We start from the raw sequence: 27,410 nt of genomic DNA, 5'->3' as shown, positions 1-27,410 counted from the left end.
TATCGGTAAGGGTATCCAATCCATGTGTTTTACAAGTTTTGTTGCTCCGACGAACGGAAGACGTTTTAGCTATATTTAGCCACTTTATTGACTAACTGTCATTTTAAATTATTTTCTATAAGTAGCTTATAGACCTAGTTAAGACCCTTGATTTATTCTGAATTGAGACAGTGAGACTTTGGAAGTTAATTAATACTTAAGTGTACGAAGATTTCGTAACTTGCCGCCATTGTTATACAATACAACGTTATATCCCATACTAGATAGCGTCAGCTTAGTATAGTATATAATATTTTCAATTAATCAGTAAAATTTATTAATCTTGTTAAACTTCATTGTCAATTAAATTGTACTTTTTAATTAAATACATATAACGACTTAGATTTTACAAATGTGACATTATTAATTAATATATAACTTGATATGGAAGTCATATAACGAAACTCTGAGATAATGCCAACACTCATTCGAGTGTTGGCATTCGAGGTGAGTGGACACGCTAAGTCAGGGCTCCTCAGTTAAGTGGTTTACTTTTGGATAGTGCTTTTAAATATTTGATTTATTTATATATTGTTGGATTATCTTTTTTATAAGTTTTCCTGTAACAGTTTGATTTTAATAATATTATAAATATAATTTTTTAAAATTAACTTTCATTGATATTTATTTAATTTTATAATGTTAGTTATGAGATCTGCCTTAAACGCGTCACAGGGTATGGGTATCATGACTCTCACGGAAATAGCCGATGGTGATTTATGGGTGAGTACTGATTTAATCAGTTGTGGAACCCGTGGATTGTTTTCCAAGGTCGACCTAATCCTACCTCGCCTGGAGAGTCTTTTCTTTGTGATCGATGTAAGGAGTGCACCGATTTAAAATTACAATTTCGTGCACTGATGGAACAATTTGAGTCCCTGAAAAAACGAGTGCTTGCCCTCAAGAATAATGCATCTGGGAGCTCATCAGGGACTCAAGACTCCAGCAATCTACCAAGTGATGCACACCCGATTCGAGCCTCAAAACAGAAAAACCAAGTGCAAACTACTCTGGTTAAAAAGGACACTGTTTTATTAGGAGACGTCATTGTCAGGGAAATGGGGAATATTTTTTGTAATAAGGATAGGTGGAGTAGAACCAGGGTATGTCTGCCATCATCTATTGATGATGTCACCAACAGATTGGCAGATTTTAAAGGGGGTAAAGAGAATATTATTATTCATGTGGGGACTAATGATATTAAACATACACGATCTGACGATTTGTTGGAAAAATACAGGACCATGCTGAGGCAATGCCGCGAGCTAGGCCACAATGTCTATGTGTCTGCAATTCTGCCCAGAAACGATAGGAGGGATTATATGTTAAGAGCCTTGTGGATTAACTCAAGACTTGAAGGACTCTGCAAGGCTTTAGGGGGGAAATTTCTATCAGCATGGCCCACACTTGTAGGTAGAAGGAATTTGTTTTGTAGAGATGGGATACACTTAAACAAAAGTGGTGCAAATGATTTTGCCAGTATTATTGAGGATACCTTAAAGGTTCAGGGAAACTGATAGTTAGGGGGGATGTGGGTAATACTGACACGCGTTTATCTGATAATATTGGTCAAAGTAACTCTTGCACATACCTTAAGAGTTCTTATCTGTTACCCCAACTGGACGTATTATCTAGATGTTCTGGGGGCAAAGACGTTTCACGTGAGCAGGTAGCTAATATCAGGGAAGAGAGCCTAAAAAACTTCAAGGGTTGTGTTAGGGTTGTTAAATATACAAGAACAGTAAATCTTAATTGTTTATACAGTAACGTTAGAAGTGTCGTCAATAAAATGAGCGAATTCGAACTGCTGGTTAAAACAAGTAACGCGGACATAATAGGGCTTACGGAGACGTGGTGCCACCCGGAAATTGGGGATGATGAGTTTCAGTACGGCTTGTATAATGTATTTAGGAAGGATAGGGGAGATAGAAGGGGTGGTGGGGTAATGCTTCTTATCAGAAGCAGCCTGAGTGTGGCGATAGCTTTCCCGGATTCAGACATTTCACATGCTAGTATAGAGTCTGTATGGTGTGAGATAGTTGGAAAAAAAGGTATAATGCGAGTAGGAGTAATCTACAGACCAGGTGATTGTGAAGATTATGACAAAAGCCTCTACATGCCATTGGAATGGGCAAGTAAGCATCAATGCCTTATTATGGGTGATTTCAATTTGCCTCTAATTGATTGGTGTAAATGGGAAGGAAACTCGACATGGGGAACAAAATTTTTAAATCAACTAGATGACTGTTATTTGTATCAACATGTCAGGGAAAATACTAGAGAAAAGAATATCCTAGACTTCATCATCACACATGAATCAGATGACATAACAGCGCTGACAATAGAGGAACTAGTAGCAGGAAGTGATCACGGAGTTCTACGGTGAATGATGACGAGAGAGGTAGCAGAAGTAAAAGACAAAGGAATGGGTTTTAATTTCAGAAGAGGAAATTATGATGCCTTAAGGTGCTACATGGCCTCTATTAACTGGGTAGATAACGTACAGAAAATGAATACATTTGAACTGTGATACGCTTTTAAAACATTAAAAATACTCCACGAGGAGGGTTCCAAGTCAGATGAATAGTGAAGTTGCCACATTACTTGAGCAGAAAAAGGTGGCATGGAAAGGTTACAGAGCAATAAAAAGTACTGAAGCCTATAACAGCTACAAGGTGATGTGTAATAGAGCCACAGAAAAGGTTCGACAGGCAAAGGCAGATTATGAGAAATCACTAGCGAACAGAGCAAAGAGGGGGGATAAAGAATTCTTCACGTATATAAATGCCAAGAAGAGCAGGACAAAGCAGATTGGACCTTTACGTAAGGGAAAGGGGATAGTATTAAATACACCAGCTGCCATTGCAGATAAACTCAACAGTTATTTTGCATCGATATTTACAAATGAAAAGCCTTTTGTGGCAATGGGAAATTGTGGAAGCGAAGTTAAAAAATATGTAATTAATGATATTGAAATTTCGCAAGATTATTTAATGAAAAAACTTTCGAGTCTACAGACCAGTAAGGCTTCTGGAGTTGATGGAATATACCCTATAATCTTAAGAGAGGCGGCAAGTGAGTGCATTGAACCATTGAGGCTAATTATGCGAGCATCACTAGACTCTGGGGAGATTCCCTTGGATTGGAAAAGTGCAAGTGTATCTCCCATACATAAGGGTGGCTCTAAAAATGAAGTTAGAAATTATCGACCTGTCAGTCTGACTTCAGTAGTAGGGAAAATCATGGAGGCAATGATCAAGGGTGGAATTTAGGATCATTTGGATCGAATTGAAATTCTCAAGGATACTCAGCATAGTTTTGTAAAGGGAAAATCATGTTTAAGAAATCTGGTTTGCTATTTCGAAAGGGTCACTCACGAGCTGGATTTAGGGAATAATTTCGACATTGTTTATTTAGATTTCAGCAAAGCTTTTGACTCAGTCCCACATGAGCGGTTGCTTTATAAGCTGGAACAGGTTGGAATCACTGTGAAAATCCTTAGATGGACAGAAGGATGGCTTCAGGGCAGGAGGCAGAGGGTTGTGATAAATGGCTATTCCTCAGATTGGGTTGATGTAAGAAGTGGGGTTCCCCAAGGATCAGTATTAGGACCACTGTTGTTTTTAATTTTCATAAACGACAATGATGAAGGGATAGAGGGCGTGATGTCTAAATTTGCAGATGATGTTAAAATTGGTAGAGTAGTTAATGATCACTGTCAAGCTGAGCTTCTTCAGAGAGACCTAGATAGACTTCATGAATGGTCAGAAAAATGGCAGCTATGCTTTAATCCAACAAAGTGTAAGGTATTACACCTGGGAAACAGTAATCCCAAAATAACTTATTCACTTGGTGGAGTTCAACTAAACCCAGTACTGGAGGAAAGGGACTTGGGTGCTATGATATGATTAGACATGAAATTCTGAGCATTGTAAACAGGTTGCAAGGAAGGCCCATGGTGTCCTATCGATGATCTATCGAATTTTTGCAAGTAGAGATAGGGACGTGATAATACCATTATATAAGGCTTTTGTTAGACCACACTTGGAATACTGTGTTCAAGTATGGAGACCGTACCTAAAGAAAGACATCGATCTTCTTGAAAGGGTGCAAAGACGGGTAACTCGCCTGGTGAGATCAGCAAAAGGGCGTCCTTATGAAGAAAGACTTCGAATATGTGGGATGCAGAGTTTGGAAACTAGACACCTTAGAGGAGATTTGACTGAGGTGTTTAAGGCTCTGCAAGGCATCAGTAAAATGAATGAGGACGAAATTTTCAAGATTATAAATGATGCTAGAACTAGGGGACATAAATTCAAGTTACGGGGGGAAATGTTTAGATTGGACTGCAGGAAGTTTTATTTTAGCCAGCGAGTTATAAATTACTGGAATAAGTTGCCTTCATGGGTGGTAGAGGCCGAAAGTTTGGGGAAATTCAAAGGTCATCTGGATAGTACTTTCGGGTAAGGGAAGCGCATAGGATGATAGGCTTGATTTATTTTTTTTTTATTAATTATTATTTATTTTTTTTTTTTTTGTTTTTATCATTGTTTTGTTCGGATATTTTTTTTTTTTTTTTTTTTTGGCTGGTGCAGCATAAGCCATAGGCTTTCTTGCACTATGCGGCCATTACTAATACTAATATTAATAATACTCGATACTGAAAAAAAATATATATAGTGTTATAACTGCTTTGGGATACAAGTTTACGGTTATATTTTCTACTGAAATTGAAATTTTATTCAAATTGAATTGAAATCATAACTCAGACTAGAGCAGCAAAGCAAACAGGTGAAGCTAATGGGAGTGCTGTGGCTCAGGGAAGAACTGAGGGGGCAGTTGCCCTCTGAATCACAGCCTTTTAAAATGCACTACTTGCTTGATGTTTGTGGAGCAATCAGGTACAGGACATGATATTGCCAAGAGTAACGTCTCTGTGTGTGCGCGCAATGTAAGGAGTGTGAGGAAATCAGGCGACAACTCAGCGCTGTTATAGGCCTATATGAGAGCCTGAAGGACAGGATGGATGCCCTCGAAAGATCTAAATTGAGGGGGCCATCAAGCTGCACATATCAATGCCAAAGCTTGCACTTGATCATCACCTAACACAGCAGCAACCCCCAAGGCAGAATGCACTGGTCCTACAGGAACTAGTAGTAGTTGTTGGTGACTCTATTGTCAGGGAAACGGGGAACATGGTATGTAAAGAGGAGAGGTGGAACAGTACCAGGGTATGTCTGCCAGCGGCAAAAGGTTGATGACATTGCAGAGCGGATATCATCTTTTAAGGGCACATATTGCCCTTAAAAGATGATATTAAGGGTGATATTGCTGTACATGTTGGCATTAATGATATGAAGATTAGAAGACCGGTGGAATTACTTAACAAGTACAGGTCACTGTTGAAAAAAGGCGTGAAATAGAGTTGAATTTGAAAGTGTCACCAATTCTGTCCAGACACGATAGGAAGGAGTATATGATGAGAGCCTTGTCAATTAATTCAGCCCTGGATATTTTGTGGAAGGCTCAAGGGGTAGGATTTTTTTCAGTCTGGTTTATGCTTGTAAATAGGAGAGACAGCTTCTACAGGGATAGGATACACTTAAATAGAAAGGGTGCAAGAATATTTGCTGATGCTATCGAAGCAGTGCTAGGTGGGTCGGAAAACTGCTAGTTTGGGGAGGATACAAGGACTAATAGATTAACAGTAGCCACTGGCAGAGGTGGTAGTAGTAGTAGTGGCATTTGATGCAAGAAAGCAAGTGTATGAGCTTATGCAGCATCAGCCAAAAAAAAAAAAAAAAAAAAAAAAAATCACACCATTCCCTCCAAATGCCTGTCCAGTTCCTCCTTAAATTTATTCAACCTATCAACTTCCACAACGACAGATGGAAGTTTGTTCCAGCAATTAACCACCCGCTGGCTAAAGGCAAATTTCCGCACATCTAATCTACATCTGTCTTTTCTTAATTTGAATTTATGGCCCCTTAAGTTCGTAATCTGAACAAGTGGAAGGATCCCATCAGAATTCAGCGTGCTTAACCCATTCAAGGCCTTATACATGTCAATCAGATCACCGCGCAGGTGCCTAGTCTCCAGCCACTGCAATTTGCAGAACTTAAGCCTCTCTTGGTAAGAGGATCCCTTCATTCCCCTCACCAATCTTGTTGCCCTTCTCTGTACATGCTCAAGTAAATCTACATCCTTCCTAAAATGAGGCCTCCAGACCTGTACGCAGTACTCAAGGCGTGGCCTGACCATTGCCTTATACAGAGGGATAATCACCTCCTTTTTCCCTGCTAGCAAAATTCCTATATATCATTGACAAAACCCCATGACCTGGCCTGGCAGCCTGTCTGCATTGCTCAGAAAACTTCATATCTGCCTGCACAATTACTCCCAGGTCTTTTTCATTTTCTACCACCTTAAGTGTAGTACCACACAATTGGTACGTTTCTCTGGGGTTACTTCTACCCATATGCAGTACTTTGCATTTGTCAAGGTTAAACTTCAATTGCCACTTCTTATCCCATCTGCCCAAATTATCTAGATCCTGTTGCAGTAGCACACTGCCATTACTGTCATTAACAACCCTGCCTACCTTTGTATCATCTGCAAACTTCGACATTAAGCCTGATATACCTTCATCAATATCACTGATAAATACAGTAAACCCCCGCTATTCGCGGTATCTGTATTCGCGGTTTCGCGTATTCGCGATTTCCGATTTAATATAAAATGAAACCTGAAAAAAATGTGAATTTTAAAGCGCCGTGAATATTTTCTGCCATAAAAAAACATGGGCATGGCTAAAATTATCTTTGCCGGTCAAAACAGCACTCGGGTGGGGGAAGAGGGGTGACAAAATCGCGAGCGTGGATGTTTCTCGCTACTCCTTGTTCAGTATGTGTTATGCGCTTGTCATGGAAGGTTTTGTCGTTTGCTTTTAATTTATATGCTTATAAATTGATCTTATTATCATTTTTTTTTTATCTTTGTGTTTATTTTTTTTTTTCCCTTCATGCGCAATATTTTTTCAGTAAAAGGTAAACTGCGGCCATTATCAGTTTATAAATTGATATGCTTACAAAAATGATAAATCTACCGTTTTGCAGTGTAAAACAGACTTTTTCGAGTGTGTTAACGGAAGAAAGTGACTTTGTTGTGGACAAGTTCTTTCTAACCCCTATAAAAATATGGCTACGAATAACAAGAGAAATGTGAAAATAGAAAAGAAGGTGATGACATTAGCGAATAAAATTGAGTTATTAGACAAAATTTCTACTGGTGAAAGTGTCTCCTCAGTGGCAAAACATTATAAAATCAATGAGTCAACGGTACGATCAATCAAAAAATCGGAAGAAAAAATCCGCCGTAGTGTCCTTGAAAACGCGCTCATTGCTTCAAAAATTTGCTCTGTAATTTGTGGCGTTAAATTAGGAAAAATGGAAAAAGCTTTAAATCTCTGGATAGAAGACCGAACTCAAAATAAAATTCTGTTAAGTTCACTCATCATTCGTGAAAAGGCAAAACTCCTTTATCAACACTTTAGCGAAACTGGTGATAGCACTGGCGGGATAAGTTTGTTTTTAGCAAAGGCGCTGGTTTGAAAGATTTGTTTGAAATTTCTAATAAATATTACATTTAATATTAAATTGTTTCTAATTTTCATTTCGATGCTATATGCTTGCATTTCACTATGTACTGTCTATGTACATAGTCATATTATGAAGGTACATATAATTCATAAATAGACAAAATTTTAGACTAGTTTTTCTTATATATTTCGTACTTTGGAACGGAACCCCTTTATTACTATGGGAGCCATAACTCAGTATTCGCGTTTTCAGTATTCGCGACATTTCTCAGGAACGTAACCCCTGCGAATAGCGGGGGTTTACTGTATACAAAACAACAGTGGACCTAACACCGAACCCTGTGGGACTCCACTAATAACATTAGTCCAAGAAGAGCAACATCCATTGATTACCACCCTCTGTCTTCTCGCACTTAACCATCCTTTTATCCATTGTAGCAACTTACCCTTAATACCATTCTGCTCCAATTTGTACAATAGCCTTCCATGCACAACAGTGTCAAAAGCTTTCCTGAAATCCAAATATATGATATCAAAATTATTTTTTGCATCCAGTTCCTTTGTAATCACATCATAATATCCTATCAAATTTGTCAGACAAGACTTTCCCTTAACAAACCCATGCCGTGTCTGAATTATTGCTGCAGTCTTCTCTAGATAATCCTGCAATGCACCTTTAACCAGTGACTCCATTATTTTAATCTGAACAGAAGTTAAATTAACTGGTCTGTAATTACTCGTGTCACCTTCGATCCCCCTTTGTGAATGGGGATACATTTGCACATCTCCAGTCTGTGGGAACCTCCCCTGAGTCCAAGGACGGTCTCATAATTATGACTAAGGGTTTGCTTAGTTGCTTGGCTGTCTCCTTTAATATAACTGGATAGATCCCATCCACCCCAGGTGTTTTTCTTATGTTTAACTTCAGCAATTTCTACTCCACTTTGCTTTCAGTTATTACAAAATCATTAAGTATCCTGCAACAATTTGATAACCTTCTGCCATTTTCAAACCTTAATAATTCCTCATGTGTGAATTTAGATGCAAAATACTCATTCAGTTTGTTTGCTATCTGAGCAGGATCAGCAACAGTCGAACCATCGATGTCAAGTGGACCAATCAGATTCATCCCCTTCCTTTTAGAGTTTATATAAGTAAAGAAATCCTTGCTATTTTTCGTAGCATCTTTTGCCAAGGATTTCTCGTAATCTGCCTTTGTGTGCCTAACCTCCTTTGTCACCTGATTACAGACTAGCTTATATCTGCCATAGGTTCTGAGTTGCTTGATAATTTATATGCATCCCATGCATTTTTCTTCTCTATTACAAGTCTCATTAGTTCATTAGATAACCATTTAGGCCTAAGCCTTGAACAATATTTCTTAATAGGTATGAAACTTTTAGTAGCTTCCACGATTAATTCCTTGAATGCTTCCCACTTAGAATTTACTGTTGGTAACATCGTCAGTTTATCCCACTGTACAGAATTTAAAAACTGTCGGAGACCACTGTACTCACCTTTACGGAAGCAAAAACCCTTTCCTTTACCCCTGATGGTAATTAAATCTTTAAGTAAATCCCACATCAGTACATTGTGATCACTGCCAGTACATTGTGATCATTGTGGTTCCTTTATCTGCAAATTCTTAATACACGAGTGATCACTGCTGATAACCAGATCAAGAGTATTACTCTCTCTGGTTGCCTCTCAAACATGCTGCTGCAGAAAACAATCATCCAATAAATCCACAAAAGTCTGAGTAGTGTGTGAATGACCAACCCACAAGTTCCAGTCAATATCTGGGAAGTTAAAATCCCCCATTATAAGACATTCTGATTTACTAGCCCACTCTATTTCTCTGTACAATTGTTCATTGTACTCATTCGAGTCATTAGGCCAATAACACACTCCTACTCTTATTTTTGCTTTCACAGTGCTTATGTCACACCAAACTGACTCAACAGTGCACTGTTCATTTATAACAACTGGATGCACTTCTTCTGATTTTATGTTTTTCTTAATTAACAGCATAACACCACCTCCCTTTCTATCCTGTCTATCCTTCCTGTACACATTGTACTCCCCAAATTCCTTATATCTGTGTGACACCACTTCTCTGCTATCCCAACAATATCCGCCTTTGATGTCCTGACCAACACTTCAAATTCATCAAATTTATGCACTGCTTCTATTGGAATGAGCAGTACCCTGGAAAACAAGATTTCAGAGACTGCTGAAAGTCATTGCGGTACGAGTAAACACATAGGTTGTGTTAGGGTAGCTAAGAATAGGAACAGGTGCATGTATACATGCATATACACCAATGTTAGGAGTTGGGGCAGTGCAGTGTCGAGTCAGTTTGGTGCGACATAAGCATTGGGAGATCAAAATTGAGAGTAGGAGTGTGTTATAGACCTAATGACTCAGATGAGTATAATAAGAAACTGTACAAGGAAACAGAGTCTTATAATGAGGATTTTAATTTCCAGGATATTGACTGGAATTTGTGGGTTGGTCACTCACACATTAGCAAGGCTTTTGTGGATTTACTGGATGATTGTTTTCTACATCAGCATGTTCGGGAGGCAACTAGAGGGAGTAATACTCTTGATCTGATTATCAGTACTGATTCTCCATGTATTAAGAATTTGCAGATAAAGGAACCACTAGTTGGCAGCGATCACAGTGTGCTGAAGTGGGATTTAGTCAAAGAGGTAAATACTATCAGGGGTAAAGGGAAGGGTTTTGCTTTCATAAAGGCGAAAGAGACAGTATTTAAATTCTATACGGTGCGACCCTCTGATGTTACTAACGGCAAATTCAAAATAGGAAGCATTCAAAGAATTTATCTTGGAAGCTACTACGCTTTATGTACCAAATAAGATATATTATTCAAAGTTTCGGCCTATATGGAGGTCAGATGAACTAATGAGACAATATGGCAGAGAAGAAAAATGCATGGGATACATATAAATTAATGGGTGACATGAAAGCCTATGATAGACATAAGCTGGTCTGTAATCAAGTCACAAAGGAAATTAGGCAGGCAAAGGCAGATTATGAGAAATCTTTGGCAAACGTTGGAAAGAAAAATGAGCAAAGAGTTCTTTATCTATGTAAAGTCTAGAAGGAAAGGTGTGAATCAGATTGGTCCAACGGATATTGATGGTTCAACTGTTGATGATCCTGCTCAGGTGGCTAACAAACTAAATGAGTATTTTGCATCTACATTCACACATGAGGGTTATGCAGGAAGGGGAAAGCCAGAGGTGAATTAAACTATGGCAGTGAGCTAGATGATTCTGTAATAACTGAGAGGAAAGTGGAGGAGAAATTTTTGAAGATAAACATAGAAAAGGCACCTGGGGTGGATGGGATCTATCCAGTTATATTAAAGGAGGCAGTAAAGGAAGTAAGCAAACCCTTAGCCATAATTATGAGAGTTTCCTTGGACTCAGGAGAGGTACCCATGTACTGGAGATGTGCAAATGTGACCCCAATTCACAAAGGAGGATCAAAGGGCGACACAAGTAATTACAGATCTGTTTGTTTAACTTCTGTTCCAGGGAAATTAATGGAGGCACTGGTTAAAGAAGCACTGCAGGATCATCTAAGTTTGATAAGGAGAAGTCTTGTCTGACCAATTTGATTGGATGCTATGTAGTCACAAAAGAACTGGATGCAAAGAATAATTTTGATATCATATATTTGGATCTTTGAAAGGCTACTGATACTGTGGCACATGAAAGACTGCTGCACAAATTGGAGCAGTGCGGCATTGGATGCAATTTGCACCTATGGGTAAAGAGATGGTTGAGTGGGAGAATACAGAGTGGTAATCAATGGACACTGCTCTTTATCAACTAATGTTATTAGTGGAGTCCCTCAGGTTTCAGTGTTGGGTCCATTGTTTTCTGTTTTTATAAACGATATTCATGATGGTATATCAAGCTTAATGTCCAAGGTTGTAGATGATATGAAGGTTGGCAGGGTTGCTTATGACACTAATGACAGTACGCTGCTGCAGCAGGATCTGGAAAGGTTGGGCTGAGAGGTGGCAAATGAAGTTTAACATCGATAAATGTAAAGTGCTGCATATGGAAAGCAGTAACCCTGGAGTAACATATCAATTCTGTGGTACCAAACTGACAGTGGTAGAGAATGAAAAGGACCTGGGGGTAATTGTGCTGGTAGACATGAAGATTTCTGAGCGGTACAGACGGTCTGCAGGAGTACCTCATGGTGTCTTGTCAATGATAGACAGGAATTTTTCTAGCAGGGATAAGGAGGTGATTATACCCTTGTATAAGGCAATGGTCAGGCCACACCTTCAGTATTGTATACAGGTCTGGAGGCCTCATTTTAAGAAGGATATAGAGCTGCTGGAACAAGTACAGAGAAGGGCAACAAGATTAGTGAATGGAACAAAGGGTTGCTCTTACGAAGAAAGGCTTAAGTTTTGCAAATTATAGTGTCTGGAGACTAGGCACCTGCAAGGTGATCTGATTGAAGTGTATAAAGCCTTGAATGGTTTGAGCATGCTCAATGCTGATGGAATTCTTCCTCTTGCTCAGAATAATCACCTGAGAGAGCATAAATTCAAACTGAGGAAAGACAGTTGTAGGATAGATGTGTGGTAGTCTGCCTTTAGTCAGCGGGTGGTTGGTTGGTGGAACAGACTTCCATCCTTTGTTGTGGAAGTTGATAGCCTAAATGAATTTAAGGCTGAGCTGGACAGGTATTTGGAATGAATGGAGGGGTGAAATGGGAGCATTTTTTTTCGGCTGATGCTGCATAAGCTTGGTTTCTTGCATCATATGCCTCCACTTGACATCAATGGTTCGACTGTTGATGATCCTGCTCAGATAGCAAACAAACTGAATAAGTATTTTGCATCTACATTCACACGTGAGGAATTATTATGGTTTGAAAATGGCAGAAGGTTATCAAATTGTAGCAGGATACTTAATGATTTTGTAATAACTGAGAGCAAAGTGGAAGAGAAATTGTTGAAGTTAAACATAAGAAAAGCACCTGGGGTGGATGGAATCTATCCAGTTATATTAAAGGAGGCGGCAAAGCAACTAAGCAAATCCTTTGCCATAATTAAGAGAGCATCCTTGGACTCAGGGGAGGTTCCCACGGACTACAGATGTGCAAATGTATCCCCAATTCACAAAGGGGGATCGAAGGGTGACACGAGTAATTACAGACCAGTTAGTTTAACTTCTGTTCCGGGTAAAATAATGGAGTGGCTGGTTAAAGATGCATTGCAGCATCATCTGGACAGGACTGCAGCAATAATTCAGACACAGCATGGATTTGTTAAGAGAAAGTCTTGTCTGACAAATTTGATAGGATATTATGATGTGGTTACAAAGGAACTGGATGCAAAAAATAATTTTGATATCATATATTTGGATTTCAGGAAAGCTTTTGACACTGTTGTGCATGGAAGACTATTGTACAAATTGGAGCAGAATGGTATTAAGGGTAAGTTGCTACAATGGATAAAAGGATGGTTAAGTGCGAGAAGACAGAGGGTGGTAATCAATGGGTGCTGCTCTTCTTGGACTAATGTTATTAGTAGAGTCCCACAGGGTTCGGTGTTAGGTCCACTGTTGTTTTGTATATTTATCAATGATATTGATGAAGGTATATCAGGCTTAATGTCGAAGTTTGCAGATGATACAAAGGTTGGCAGGGTTGTTAATGACAGTAATGGCTGTGTGCTACTGCAACAGGATCTAGATAATTTGGGCAGATGGGCTAAGAAGTGGCAACTGAAGTTTAACCTTGACAAATGCAAAGTACTGCATATGGGTAGAAGTAACCCCAGAGAAACGTACCAACTGTGTGGTACTACACTTAAGGTGGTAGAAAATGAAAAAGACCTGGGAGTACTTGTGCAGGCAGATATGAAGTTTTCTGAGCAATGCAGACAGGCTGCCAGGGCAGGGCATGGGGTTTTGTCAATGATATATAGGAATTTTGCTAGCAGGGAAAAGGAGGTGATTATCCCTCTGTATAAGGCAATGGTCAGTCCACACCTTGAGTACTGCATACTGGTCTGGAGGCCTCATTTTAGGAAGGATGTAGATTTACTTGATTTGAGCGTGTACAGAGAAGGGCAACAAGATTGGTGAGGGGAATGAAGGGATCCTCTTATCAAGAGAGGCTTAAGTTCTGCAAATTGCAGTGGCTGGAGACTAGGCACCTGTGCGGTGATCTGATTGAGGTGTATAAGGCCTTGAATGGGTTCAGCATGCTGAATTCTGATGGGATCCTTCCACTTGTTCAGATTACGAACCTAAGGGGGCATAAATTCAAATTATGAAAGGACAGCTGTAGAAGAGATGTGCAGAAATTTGGCTTAGCCAGTGGGTGGTTAATTGCTGGAACAAACTTCCATCTGTCGTTGTGGAAGTTGATAGGTTGAATAAATTTAAGGAGGAACTGGACAGGCATTTGGAGGGAATGGTGTGATTTTTTTTTTTTTTTTTTTGGCTGATGCTGCATAAGCTCATACATTTGCTTTCTTGCATCACATGCCACTACTACTACTACTACTACTACTACTACTAATGCTAATGCTATCACTGCACACCATCAGGCATCTCTCATATTGTGAAGTTCTACTTCATAACTGGGTTGTCACTATTGCAATACAAGCGTACCTGCCCACACACCAAGGAGAAGCCAATAAGCTTTGAAACGGTGCCGTCTGGTATGGTGGTATCCACTGAGAATAAGTAACAGTTGTTTTCTCCACTGTGAAGCGTTACTTATTTGAGGTAGTACAATACCATGGAAACTCATTGTGAAGGTATTCAAAATGTCAGATATAACCAAAACCATGCCAATTAATTAATTTAACTACTTTGGTAGATGGAAAGGTTAAAATGATGCTTTTGCATTAACCTATATGTCAGTCATTCTACCTCGTTGCATGAGGCCCTTGCCCTTAAATATTTTATAGTCTATATACACACATGTTATTAAAGAATTTATGTACCATATAATTTATGTAACCAAGTTTTTAATAACAATATATGAATGAGAGAAAGAAAAAAAAATTTTTAAGTTTTAAAGTTGAACAAATAGAAGTTTTAAAAATATCACTTGAATTAACTAAACTCTGATTAATAATATTTTAAATTGGTCTAATTAAATTAACAATATTTTAAAAAAACTAACTGCTTGCAAAGTTTCCAGATATTGTCTGGAACTTTTTTGTTGGTCACTCACATACTATCAAGAGTTTTGTGACTGTTTTGTACAGCAGCATGTTAGAGTAGCAACAAGAGGAAACAAAATTCTTAATCTCATTAACACTAACAATTCTTCATGCATTAAGAATTTGACGGTAAAAAACTATCTGGGTGGTAACCCATGCTGATGTAGGATTAAAGACATAACTACTCTTTACGGTAAAGTGAAGGTCTTTTGCTTTCTTAAGGGGGATTACACTGTTCTCCGTCAATTTTTAAATTCTATACAGTGAGACAATCTGATAGTATTATCAACAGCAAATTTTAAATGGTACATATTCAGCGAAGTAATGGTAGAAGCTACTAGGCTTTTCATACCAATTACGAAATACTGTTCCCGGTGGAGGTAAAATGAATTTTACATTCATTTTACATCCACCTAGATGGATGTAAAATGAACTGATGAGACTAGTGGCAGAGAAGAAAAATGCTTGGTATGTAAATTATCAGGGGGATACAGAAGACTATGGTAGATATAAATTAGCCTTGGGGCCCCTTGATGTCTATAGGTTAACTGTTGATGTTAATCTACAGACATCAAGACACTGAATTTAGGTTGAGGACAAATTGAATAGGTATTTTGCATCTACATCCAGACATGAAAAATTCTTTAAGAATGGGGATGCCAGAAGTTTATCAAATTCTAACAGGAAGCTAAATGATTTTGTGACAACTGAGAGGAGAGAAATTGTTGTAACTGAGTAGAAGAGAAATTTTGAAGTTAAACATAAAAAAATGCACCTGGGGCTGATGGTATCTATCCAGTTATTTTCAGGGAGGCAGCAAAGGAAGTACAGAAAATTCTTAGCCATAATTATGGGAGTATCTTTGGATTCAGCAGAGGTCCCTGACAATTGAATATGTGCAAATGTATCCCCCAATTGAAAAAGGGGATCAAAAGGTGACATGAGTAATGAGTAATTACAGACCTGTTCGTTATCTTCTCATCCAGGAAAAATAATGGAATCACTGGTTAAAAAAGTAATGTAGGGCAATCTAGACAGGAATGCAGTTATACTACAGCATGGATTTGTTAACAGGCAATCTTGTATTGATATTTAAGGGCAAGACAGCAGCTGAGGCCAAAATGTGCCAGGTCCTATATTATTATCCTGAAGTAATATAATTTATTCCATTTTGGCATCAGAGAAATTCATATATATGTATTTGTTTGAGAAAGGTAGAGTTCAACTAGGTTAGCAATATTTCCAATCATGTGGGTAAGCGATAATGGTTCTTGCAGTTCTGATTGAGTGTGGAAAGTACTTTTTCTGAAATGGGAATAGTGAGGACAATCTAAAAGTATATGCTTGACTGTAAGTGGTTTGTTTGTTTGTTTGTTATTTGGTTTTTTTTAGGAGCATTGGCAACTAATGCCATATTGCTCCGGGAATATGCGGTGGTCATTCCCTGACCTTTCCGCATCCTCCGTATTTGGTGGTGATGGGCTCGAACCCAGGTCTAATCAAGAACTGTAAGTGGTAATGCATGCATCAAAGTGGGTCATCTCCCATGAGTCGAAATATATGGGTAAGGTGTGCATATCCTATCCTTAGTCTTGTTAGTACAACTTCTTGTACTATCAGTTGGAAATCCATAATGCTGGTTCTTCTTTGATTTGGAGTAATTTGTTATTCCTTTGTGAGTTCCTTATTTCTAACCACAGAAATGTACAGACTTTTTTTATATGCTTCAAATAATCTCTATATGGTGCTTAGTAATTTGCTGATGTTGTACTGTTTTGTTTTTTGGCTGCCTGATCTGCTCTCTCATTACCTATGATACCAGAATGCCCTGGAATCCAGCAGAATTTCACTGAATGATTCCTGTTTTGTAGATGGTTTAAACAGGAAATGATTTGTATTTTGATGGGATGTGATATTGAAAACTGATTGTGCAATGCAGCCACTACACTCGTGGTATCATATTTACACTACTAGCAATGGGAAAGCATTAATATTCTGTAAGGCTAATTTGATTGCATATAACTCTGCAGTATAACAGTAAATGTAAAAGAAGGAAAGACAGCAAGGGCACCAAGGGCAGAACCTGTTTTTGAGCCTTCTCTATATATTTGGCATCTCTGTGTATTGTTGAGGGCATGTTCTTTATGTAGTTGTTTGATATTTTCATCTGCCAGGCATTTCTTTCCCAATTGCTGAAAGTGAGAGGGATTTACAGACCAGGATGGATCAGGAACATTGGTCTCCTGAAGAATGTTATCAAAATCAATATTCCAGATGTGAAGCAAATCTTTTAGTCTAATGCCAGCGGGTCTATTATCAGTCAGTTTACTGTTATAGAATAATGTCCATTCAGGGTTGGAAAGCAACGGTCGAACAGGATGGACTGGAAGGCTAGGAGTTTAGTAAATAAATTTGATGAATTTGAGGTATTGCTCAAAACATCAAAGGCAGATATTGTGGGGATTTCAGAGACGTGGTGTCACACAGATATAAGAAATGCAGAACTGGCATTTGGGGAGTACAATGTCTACAGAAAGGATAGACAGGATAGGAAGGGAGGAGAGGTTATGCTATTAGTTAAAAAACACATAAAATCCAAGGAAGTGAAGCCAGTCGACATCGCTGGACAGTGCAGTGTCGAGTCAGTTTGGTGTGACATAAGCATTGGGAGATCAAAATTGAGAGTAGGAGTGTGCTATAGGCCTAATGACTCTGATGAGTATAATAAGAAACTGTTCGGAGAAATAGAGTGGGCCAGTAAATCAGAGAGTCTTATAATGGGGGATTTTAATTTCCCAGATATTGACTGGAATTTGGGGGCTGGTCACTCACACAGTAGCAAGGCTTTTGTGGATTTATTGGATGATTGTTTTCTACATCAGCATGTTCGGGAGGCAACTAGAGGGAGTAATACTCTTGATTTGATTATCAGTAGTGATTCTTCATGCATTAAGAATCTGCAGATAAATGAACCACTTGGTGGCAGTGATCACAGTGTGCTGAAGTGGGAGTTACTCAAAGAGGTAACTACCATTAGGGGTAAAGGGAAGGGGTATTGCTTTCGTAAAGGCGACTACAATGGACTGAGACAGTATTTAAATTCTATACAGTGGGATCAACTGATGATATTGCCAACAGCAAATTCAAAATGGGAAGCATTCAAAGAACTTATCGTGGAAGCTACTAGGCTTTACATACCAACTAAGAAATATTGTTCAAGGTTTAGGCCTAAATGGTTGTCAGATGAACTAATGAGGCATATGGCAGAGAAGAAAAATGCATGGGATACATACAAATTAACACGTGACACGGACGCCTATGATAGATACAAGTTGATCTGTAACCAAGTTACAAAGGAGGTTAGGCAGGCGAAGGCAGATTACGAGAGATCCTTGGCAAGGGATGCAAAGAAAAACAGCAAAGAGTTCTTTACTTATGTAAACTCTAGAAGGAAGGGGATGAATCAGATTGGTCCACTTGAGATCGATGGGTCAACTGTTGATGACCCTGCTCGGGTAGCTAACAAACTAAATGAATATTTTGCATCGACATTCACACATAAGGAGTTATTCAGTGAGGGGAATGCCAGAGGTGTATTCAACTCTAGCAGTAAGCTAGAGAATCTTGTAATAACTGAGAGCAAAGTGGAGGAGAAATTGTTGAAGATAAACACAAGAAAGGCACCTGGGGTGGATGGGATCTATCCAGTTATATTAAAGGAGGCAGCAAAGAAGGTAAGCAAACCCTTAGCCATAATTATGAGAGCTTCCTTGGACTCAGGGGAGGTACCCATTGACTGGAGATGTGCAAATGTGACCCCAATTCACAAAGGGGGATCAAAGGCTGACACAAGTAATTATAGACCTGTGAGTTTAACTTCTGTTCCCGGAAAATTAATGGAGGCACTGGTGAAAGAAGCACTGCAGGATCATCTAGACAAGACTTCAGTTATAGCTAGGACACAGCATGGTTTTGTTAAGGGGAAGTCTTGCCTGACCAATTTGATTGGATACTATGATGCAGTCACAAAAGAACTGGATGCAGGGAATAACTTTGATATTATATACTTGGATCTTAGAAAGGCTTTTGATACTGTTGCACATGGAAGACTGCTGCACAAATTGGAGCAGTGTGGCATTGGAGGCAAGTTGCTGCTATGGATAAAGGGGTGGTTGAGGGGGAGAAGACAGAGAGTGGTAATCAATGGACACTGCTCATCGTGGACTAATGTTATTAGTGGAGTCCCTCAGGGTTCAGTATTGGGGCCTTTATTGTTTTCTGTATTTATAAATGATATTGATGATGGTATATCAGGCTTAATGTCCAAGTTTGCAGACGATACGAAGGTTGGCAGGGTTGTCAAGGACACTACTGACACTATGCTGCTGCAACAGGATTTGGAAAGGTTGAGCAGATGGGCTTCGAGGTGGCAAATGAAGTTTAACATTGACAAATGTAAAGTACTACATATGGGAAACAGCAACCCCAGAGCAACGTATCAACTCTGTGGTACTACACTGACAGTGGTAGAGAATGAAAGGGACCTGGGGGTGGTGGTGCAGGCAGATATGAAGTTCTCTGAGCAGTGCAGACGAGCTGCAAGAGTAGCTTATGGTGTATTGTCAATGATATATAGGAATTTTTCTAGCAGGGATAAGGAGGTGATTATTCCCTTGTATAAGGCAATGGTCAGGCCACACCTAGAGTACTGTATACAGGCCTGGAGGCCTCATTTCAGGAAGGATGTAGAGCTGCTGGAACGAGTACAGAGAAGGGCAACTAGATTGGTGAATGGGACAAAGGGGTTCTCTTACGAAGAAAGGCTTAAGTTTTGCAAATTACAGTGTCTGGAAACTAGGCACCAGCGGGGTGATCTGATAGAGGTGTACAAAGCCTTGAATGGTTTGAGCATGCTCAATGCTGATGGGATTCTTCCTCTAGCTCAGAAAAATCACCTGAGAGGGCATAAATTCAAATTGAGGAAAGACAGATGTAGGATAGATGTGCGGAAATTTGCCTTTAGCCAGCGGGTGGTTGGTGGGTGGAACAGACTTCCATCCCTTGTCGTGGAAGTTGATAGCCTAAATAAGTTTAAGGCTCAGCTGGACAGGTATTTCGAACGAACAGAGGGGTGAAGTGGAAGTGGTTATTTTTATTTATTTATGTTACTTTTTTTTTTTTTTTTTTTTTTTTTTGGCTGATGCTGCATAAGCTTGCTTTCTTGCATCAAATGCCTCTACTAATGCTAATGCTAATGCTAAAGGCTTTGAATTTGAAGTGGAGGTTCGTGTGCCTTTACATACAGACTCTGGACAGGGGATGTTCTAAATGCTCCCAGAGCAGTACAAAGGGCACTGTGTTGGATAGTATTAAGTCTGATTAATGAACTTTTCCTAGATGAGTCATATACAACAATAGACCTAATATATTAAGTTTCTTTAAACAAACAAGTTTGGAGGTATGTGATACGTGAAACGAAGTTAAGTTTGGTGTCCAACATTAAACCTAGGAAACGAAGATTATTGGTGAGAAGGATCAAATGTTTTTTTAATGAGTTCCAGTTCCGGGTGCAGCTTACATTTTTTGCAGAAGTGAACTGCAAATGTTTTTTGTTCTGATAAATGATATCCATTATGCAGTGCCCATGTCTCCAACTTATTTATGGAAAGTTACAGCTGTCTTTCAATGGTATGAATATTTTGTGAACAGCAAGATATAGTAAGATCATCAGCATACATATATAGTTCTACAGTATTGGGGATGTTCTGTGTTATGGTGTTCAGTCTAAATGAAAAAAGGGTAGAGCTAAGTACTGATCCTTGTACCTTCTTCTTGAGTGTAGGACCGAGAAAGTACAGATTGTACTTTCTAAAGTGTTAAGTGCCCCTGCATTCCTAAAGAATTACGTTCTTGCAATATGCCATACCTCCAGGTAGTGTCGAAAGCCTTTTTCATATCAAGACTTACCATTACAAGATGTTCATTTTTGACATAAGCATTATGGATGTTAGTCTCGGCTTTCACCATTAGATCCATAGTGGATCTATTTTGTCGGAATCCAAACTGATTGTTGTTCATCGGAGCTTTAGTTTCAAGGATCCAGGTAAGCCTCGGCATCTGTGTATCATTCTTTCTAGGATTTTACTTAGATAGCTGGTTAGAGAGATTAGTCAGTAATTTTCTGGAAATGAGTGATTTTTTTTCTGGTGTCAGAAAGGCTAAAATAATGGAGTGATGCCAACAAGATGGATATGTACCTTCAAAAAAACCCAGTTATAAAACATTAATAGTAAATTCAAGGCCATATTGTTTATATGTTTCAGCATAACATAATATATTCCATCAGAAACAGATTACCCAACAGCTGCCCTGTTGGATGATCTATTTAATGCTGTTTGCAGTTCAAATAGGTTAAATGGTTGATTATAGGAAAGATATTGGGTAGTATGGAATTTTATTTTATACCTTTCAGCTGAAGCTTTGATTTTAAGAAAGGATTGCCATATGCTGAAGTGGCAGATGTTTGGTAAAAAGTCTCTGCAAGGGCATTAGCTATTTCTTTAGAAGAAGATATTTCCTGTACATTTTTGATTAAGATGGAAGAAGGAGGTAGATATTTGCCATTTAATTGCAGAACCTTTTTCTGGATAAGTCAACTGCTAGTATCCTTTGTAATAGTGGAGGCAAACTGTATCCATGATTCCTTTTTGGCTTTTCTTCTAATTTCTCTAGCTTTTGACTTAAGCCTTTTATGGTGAATTAGGTTGTTGGTAGTTGGAAACTTCCGGAACAGGTTCCAAGCTTTATTTTTTTCCCTTTTGGCATTGGTACAAGCTTCATCCCAACAGTGTTTAAGGTTTTTGTGTTTACATGTGGAGACTTCAAGTATTGCTTTGGAGGTTGTGGTCAGTATTTGCCTGGTAATATGCTCAGTGACATCATCAATGAGTTGTAGTCTGATTGATTTGCTATCAAAAGAAAAGCGGGTTGAATACTATTTCCCAATCTGCTTTGGAGAATTTTCGTTTTAAGTGATGGTCAGGGTACAGAGTTTGAAGCATTTGGATTCTGCATATGATTGGGAAGTGATTACTACTGTGTGGATCGTTAAAAACTGTCCATTCTATACTGGGATACAATATGGGGGAACACAGAGTTAAATCAATTGCTGATATAGATCCAGTGGAAGGTATTTTCACAGGTGTTTAGTAATGTTAGATTCAGTTGGTCCAGTATCATCTCTATCAAGTGTTCTCTATTGTCCATTGTTCTCTATTTTCACAGGTGTTTAGTAATGTTAGATTCAGTTGGTCCAGTATCATCTCTATAAAGTGTTTTCTATTGTCCATGTAGTCTGATCCCCACAATGGATGATGTGTATTGAAGTCACCAAGGATAAAAAGAGGTGGTGGTATTTGTTTTATTGGGTCTTCTAGTTGTTTGAACATGCACATCTTGTTAGGTGGAAGGTACAGAGATACTAGAGTTGGAATTTGCCCAACTGATACACATACTGCAACAGCTTCTAAGTGGAGTTGAAGTGGAATGTTTCCAGAAGGAATTTTATAGTCAACTAGAATTATGATACCACTACATACAGATAATGAAGAGTTTCTGTAAAATATAAAATTTTTGATTGAGGGAGTTACTTGTGGAGTCTCTTGTAAGCAAACGGCTACAGGACTATATTGCGAGATAAAATAATAAATGTCATCGGTATTGCTGTGTAAACATCTACAATTTCATTGTACAATGTGCTGCATTATCTGGGTTTGAAGAGGAAAGGCAAGCCTGTCTGTTCCTTTTGTAGTGGTTTGATTTGACAGTCATATTTTGTTTTATCTTTTCTAGGAAAATTGGGACGGCCGGAATCTGTACTCTCTTCTACATCATCAGTTTGACCAGGTGACAATCCAGTCTCCATATCATCTTCTGCATGAAGATCAAGGACTGTTTCATCGTGTGCAGTTATATCTTCAGAGTCCATTCTATTTGAGTTTGGCTTTTGCAATTCAGTGGCTTCGTGATTTATTTGACATTTCATCATGATGAGATTTTAGGTGGAACTGTGATAGGGGCATTACTTCTTTCATCAACTAGAATAGGTTTGGTGGTAGGTTGATGCGTTGACAATACAGATCATGCCCATTCTGTAATGGAATTGTATTAGGCGGAATTGATACCTCAATTTGGGTTGAAACAGCTCGGCACGTTTGAGTAGTGGAAGCGTACATGTGTTTTTCGACTGTTGACTGTGTTTGCTTTCTTGCTTCTTGATATGCGACCTTGTTCTCGATCTTATACTTTTGTATTCCTTTTTCATTTTCCAGAGGTTGCATGATTTTGAATATGCTGGATGGTCGCCCTTGCAATTTGTACATTCCGGAGCCTTTGCAGTACACTCTGTGAGTGATTTTTTGACCTGCAGTTAGGACAAGTAGGTTCACCTCTGCATGTTGTCTGGGAGTGACCTTCTTCTGACACTTGAACTTCTTAAACTTCTGACACTTGAAACGTCTTAAAGGGTTTGGAATGTATGGTCGGATACAGCAGTGCAGGTAGCCTGCTTTAACTGAGGTCAGCAAATTCAGTGTACTAAAGGTCAATATAATATTATATGTTGGAACAAGCTTATCATCCTTCTGTATCATAATTTGCTTTGCTTGAGTTACTTTCTGTTCTAGCAATTCCATGACTATCTCCTCTTCGGTGACGTTCAATAAATCCCACTGACTTATCACTCCTTTTGAGGAGTTCAGTGTGTTATGTGGTGTGACTTTGATTGGGATTCCACTTATAGAGGACATTTTTAATAATACTTTGGAATGCCTTGCTTGCATGGTCTCAATTAAAAGAACTCCTGACTGGAGCCTTTTCACCATTTTTGGTGTGCTGCTGCATTCTCGAGACACCTCTGGATAACAAAGGGAGAGAGGTTACTTACCAGCTGAGTGGATAACAAATGCATTATCAGAAAAGCTGGTGGTTCTGATTTTGAGTCCTTTTGCATTCTTTTAAGAAGATTGAGATTGTCTTCCATTATGCAGGTCTCAATATATTGAGAGCCTGTTGGCTCTAGTGGTGGACAAGCATCACATGTTTCCTGTACAACCACAGGGAGGCCGGAGCGGTGTCACCTAGTGACCAAGCAGCTGGAGAAGTTAATTTGTTAGTGTAAAAATTAATAAATATACTAGGAAAAGAAAGGTGATTTTCCTTTCTGGGTTCTTACTCAATATCTGTTAGGTACAGAACTTCTTATCTTATTTTGGTTTTTAGGAGCTGTTGTTGTTTTGGTTTTTAGGAGCATTAGCAACTAAGGCCATATTGCTCTGGAGATATATGGTGGTCATTCCATGACCTTCCGCATCCTCCATATGTGGTGGTCACAGGCTCGAACCCCGGTCTAATCAAGAAGCATGTGCTATGCACTGCTGCTCCTTCCCACCTGGCTATGGAGGCGCCTTAAGTACAGAACCACTTACAAAGAAAATGATGATGAGAAAAGCGCTGGAAAAAAATCAGAATGAAATCATTCAGAAAGATCACTATATGTCACTTAGGAAAATTCGCTTGGACACTATTGCTTGGTACTCAGGGCCAGGCAATCCTGTGTGACTATTCTAATTGAATACTGTGATGCAGTTACAAAGGAACTGGATGCAAAAAATAATTTTGATATACACTTGGATTTCAGTAAAGTTTTTGATATTGTTTCACATAAAAGACTGCTGTATAAATTGGAGCAGCGTGGCATTAAGGAAAAGTTACTGCTATGAATAAAAGGATGGCTAATTGGGAGAAGATAGAGAATGATTATTAATGGACACTGTTCTTCATGGACTAATGAATCCTGAGGGATTCCACATTATTAATATTAGTACTAATAATACTAATAATGTGGAGTGCATCACACCACTGTTTTTCTATGTTTATTAATGACATTGATGAAGGTGATATCAGATTTAATGTCTAAATTTGCAGATGATACAAAGGTTAACAGGGTCCTGAATGACAGTAATTAAGATATGTTACTGCAACAAGATCTAAAAAAATTAGGCTGAGAAATGGCAGTTTAAGTTTAACATTGAAAAATACACAGTACTACATATGGGTTGCAATAATCTCAGATTAACATACCAACCGGGAGGTACTGTAACCGCATCAGTAGCATATTATCCTATAAGCAAAAAAGACATCTGCATGGGACGCCGATTAGAGGTGGGGCGAGCCCCAAAATCACTGTTTCAAAAACTCATTGTTCTTTTTTTACTGTCTGCATGGGTAGTGCACAGTGGTATCGTCACTGTCCTCCCCCACACTAGGTGGAAAAGGCCGGGGTTTGAATCCTGTCGATGATGCGAGGAACTTTAGTGGGCTTTTTTCACTCTGTGGCTGAGTTATTCGGTCTCAGGCATATATAGCAAGGTTTTTCCTCAAAAAACTGGGGTTTTTTCGTCAAGCAAAACAGGCAAATCTACCAGAGAACACACACAATTTACAGTCATAATACATATATGGGTATATGTAAGAGATTACAGGTGGCCCTAATATAATAATTTGAATGTGCTCTTTTTTACTAATATTTTTTAAGTGATTTTTATTAGAAACTGAATTTTCTACCTGTCAAGGTCAATGAACTTCACTTGAAGATTAATTTGAAAATTACTTTTTTTTTCAAAAATGGTTTTACCGATTTTGATGAAATTTTAACTTTAGTTCTTATGTCATATAATTTGTTTGTTTTGTTGTCATAATAAAATGAAATTGAATATGTCATTTATTAGTTTTTTTTCTTTAGATGGGGCTCCCAATTTCCATTTGCCTTGGGACCCAAAAACGTATAATGCACCACTGTTCGGCATAGTGAAAAATGAAAAAGACCTTGGGGGGGATAGATGTGAAGTCATATATGAAGTTCTCTTTGCCATGCAGGCAGACATCCATGAGAGCACATGGAGTTTTTTATCAATTATATACAAGAACTTTGCTAGCAGGGATAAGGAGGTGATTATCCCATTGTACAGGTCTGAGGGCCTCAATTTATGAAGAATGAGCAAAGTAAAGGACTAGTGAGAGTGGTGAAGGAAACGATGGTCGTACCAAGAATAGCTTCAGTTCTGCAAAATGAAACACCTGGAGACTAGTTACTAGTTGCCTGTGACGTGATCTGAATGAGGTGTTTAGGCTTTGAATGGAGTGAGCAAGCTCAATGCTGATGGCACTGTTTCTCTTTCCCATACAGCACTCAATGAGAGGGCATAAATTCAAATTGAGATGTGCAGAGCCTTCAGCCAGTGGGGTGTTGATTGTTGGAACAAACTTCCACCTGTTGTTGTGGAAGTGGGTAGTTTAAAGAAATTCAAGGAAGAAACTTGACAAATTATTGCAGGGGATGGACAGGTGATGTGGGAAGTTTTTTTTTTTTTGGCTGATGTGCTTTATAAACTTGCTTTTTTGCATAATATGCCACTGTTGATACTAATACTAAAATATACACACCTGCTTTGAAGAACATTTTTGAAAGATTCTCCATAGCTCTGCAATGTCTGTTGCAAAAGTAACATCTGTGTCCAGTACTATTACCTAAATATAGAAGAACAAAATAATCAATTGTAAACATTCTTATATATACTATCCAACCAAAGTTTATATCAGTAATGGAAACATACATAATTAAGGCAGCAGGAAACCTTCTTGTTATAACACAGCAAAAATTCTACAGTGAATGATATTTATGATAGGCGTATTATAGTGGAACAGAGCATGAGTTCAATGTTCATGTGTTAAGTATGATGTAGACTTACATCATAGTGAAATCATAGGTCAGGAGCTAGCATGCAATAGCACACGCTCTTTGAGTGAACAGTGCTTCAAGCTCATGACTGCTAAATACAATTCACGATTCATATATATATATACACAGGTAACTCTCATATAACATAGTAGTTTGGTTACTACAAAATCTCGTGTAATGCAAAAACATGTTTTACTGGACTAAAAACCAGTACAAAAAGGGGGTTACACTACAAAAGCTAACAAAAATAAGTCATTTTTTTATAACTATCGGAAACTTAATTTTTATAGTAGTAATAACTTAATATTTTAGCTTTATTTTTATAATAGCAGTAACGTAAATAGTAATAACTGAATAAATGTCGTATCTTACAAACTGTGATACTTATATGTCAGATAATGTACTGTACTTTCATTTAATTTTCTTCCTCTTCATCGCTGCAAAGCACAATCTCTTCTGCAGCATCTAGATTTCGTGTACCTTCTGCTCTCTTTAAAAGTCAAGACTGCATGCTTCGAAGTCACAATTTTTTATGGTCTCAAACAAGCACAAGTTCAATAGCACAGAACCTAACCCAGGGATCTTCTCCAACAAAATACAGTGGACCCCGCTTTAAAGATATAAAGCACAAATTTAACTTTATTCCCTTACCAATTAACAAAGTTAAATGATATGTGAAAATGGGAAGAATATTTTCCAGTTAGCAAAATAAAAATAAAGTTCAACTTACGTACATAGCT

The 27,410-nt window shown here is 38.5% G+C and overlaps 1 protein-coding gene across 1 annotated transcript in view; it reads right to left on the bottom strand.

Annotated features, from left to right (window-relative positions):
• The window catches only part of LOC150077356 (xylosyl- and glucuronyltransferase LARGE1-like), a 1,505,345-nt gene that overhangs the window by 581,793 nt on the left and 896,142 nt on the right, over positions 1-27,410 (bottom strand). The window contains exon 11 of the mRNA XM_090385866.1: positions 26,376-26,459. Within this exon, the coding sequence (XP_090241992.1) occupies positions 26,376-26,459 (84 nt within the window). The remainder of the gene's footprint in view (positions 1-26,375; positions 26,460-27,410) is intronic.

Source organism: Mastigoproctus giganteus, chromosome 12 (genome assembly GCF_048544385.1).
Source record: "Mastigoproctus giganteus isolate SK-2022 chromosome 12, ASM4854438v1, whole genome shotgun sequence".
NCBI classification, from domain to species: Eukaryota; Metazoa; Arthropoda; class Arachnida; order Uropygi; family Thelyphonidae; genus Mastigoproctus; species Mastigoproctus giganteus.
Note: the sequence above shows the minus strand (reverse complement) of the source record. Positions and strands in the feature narration are given on the sequence as shown.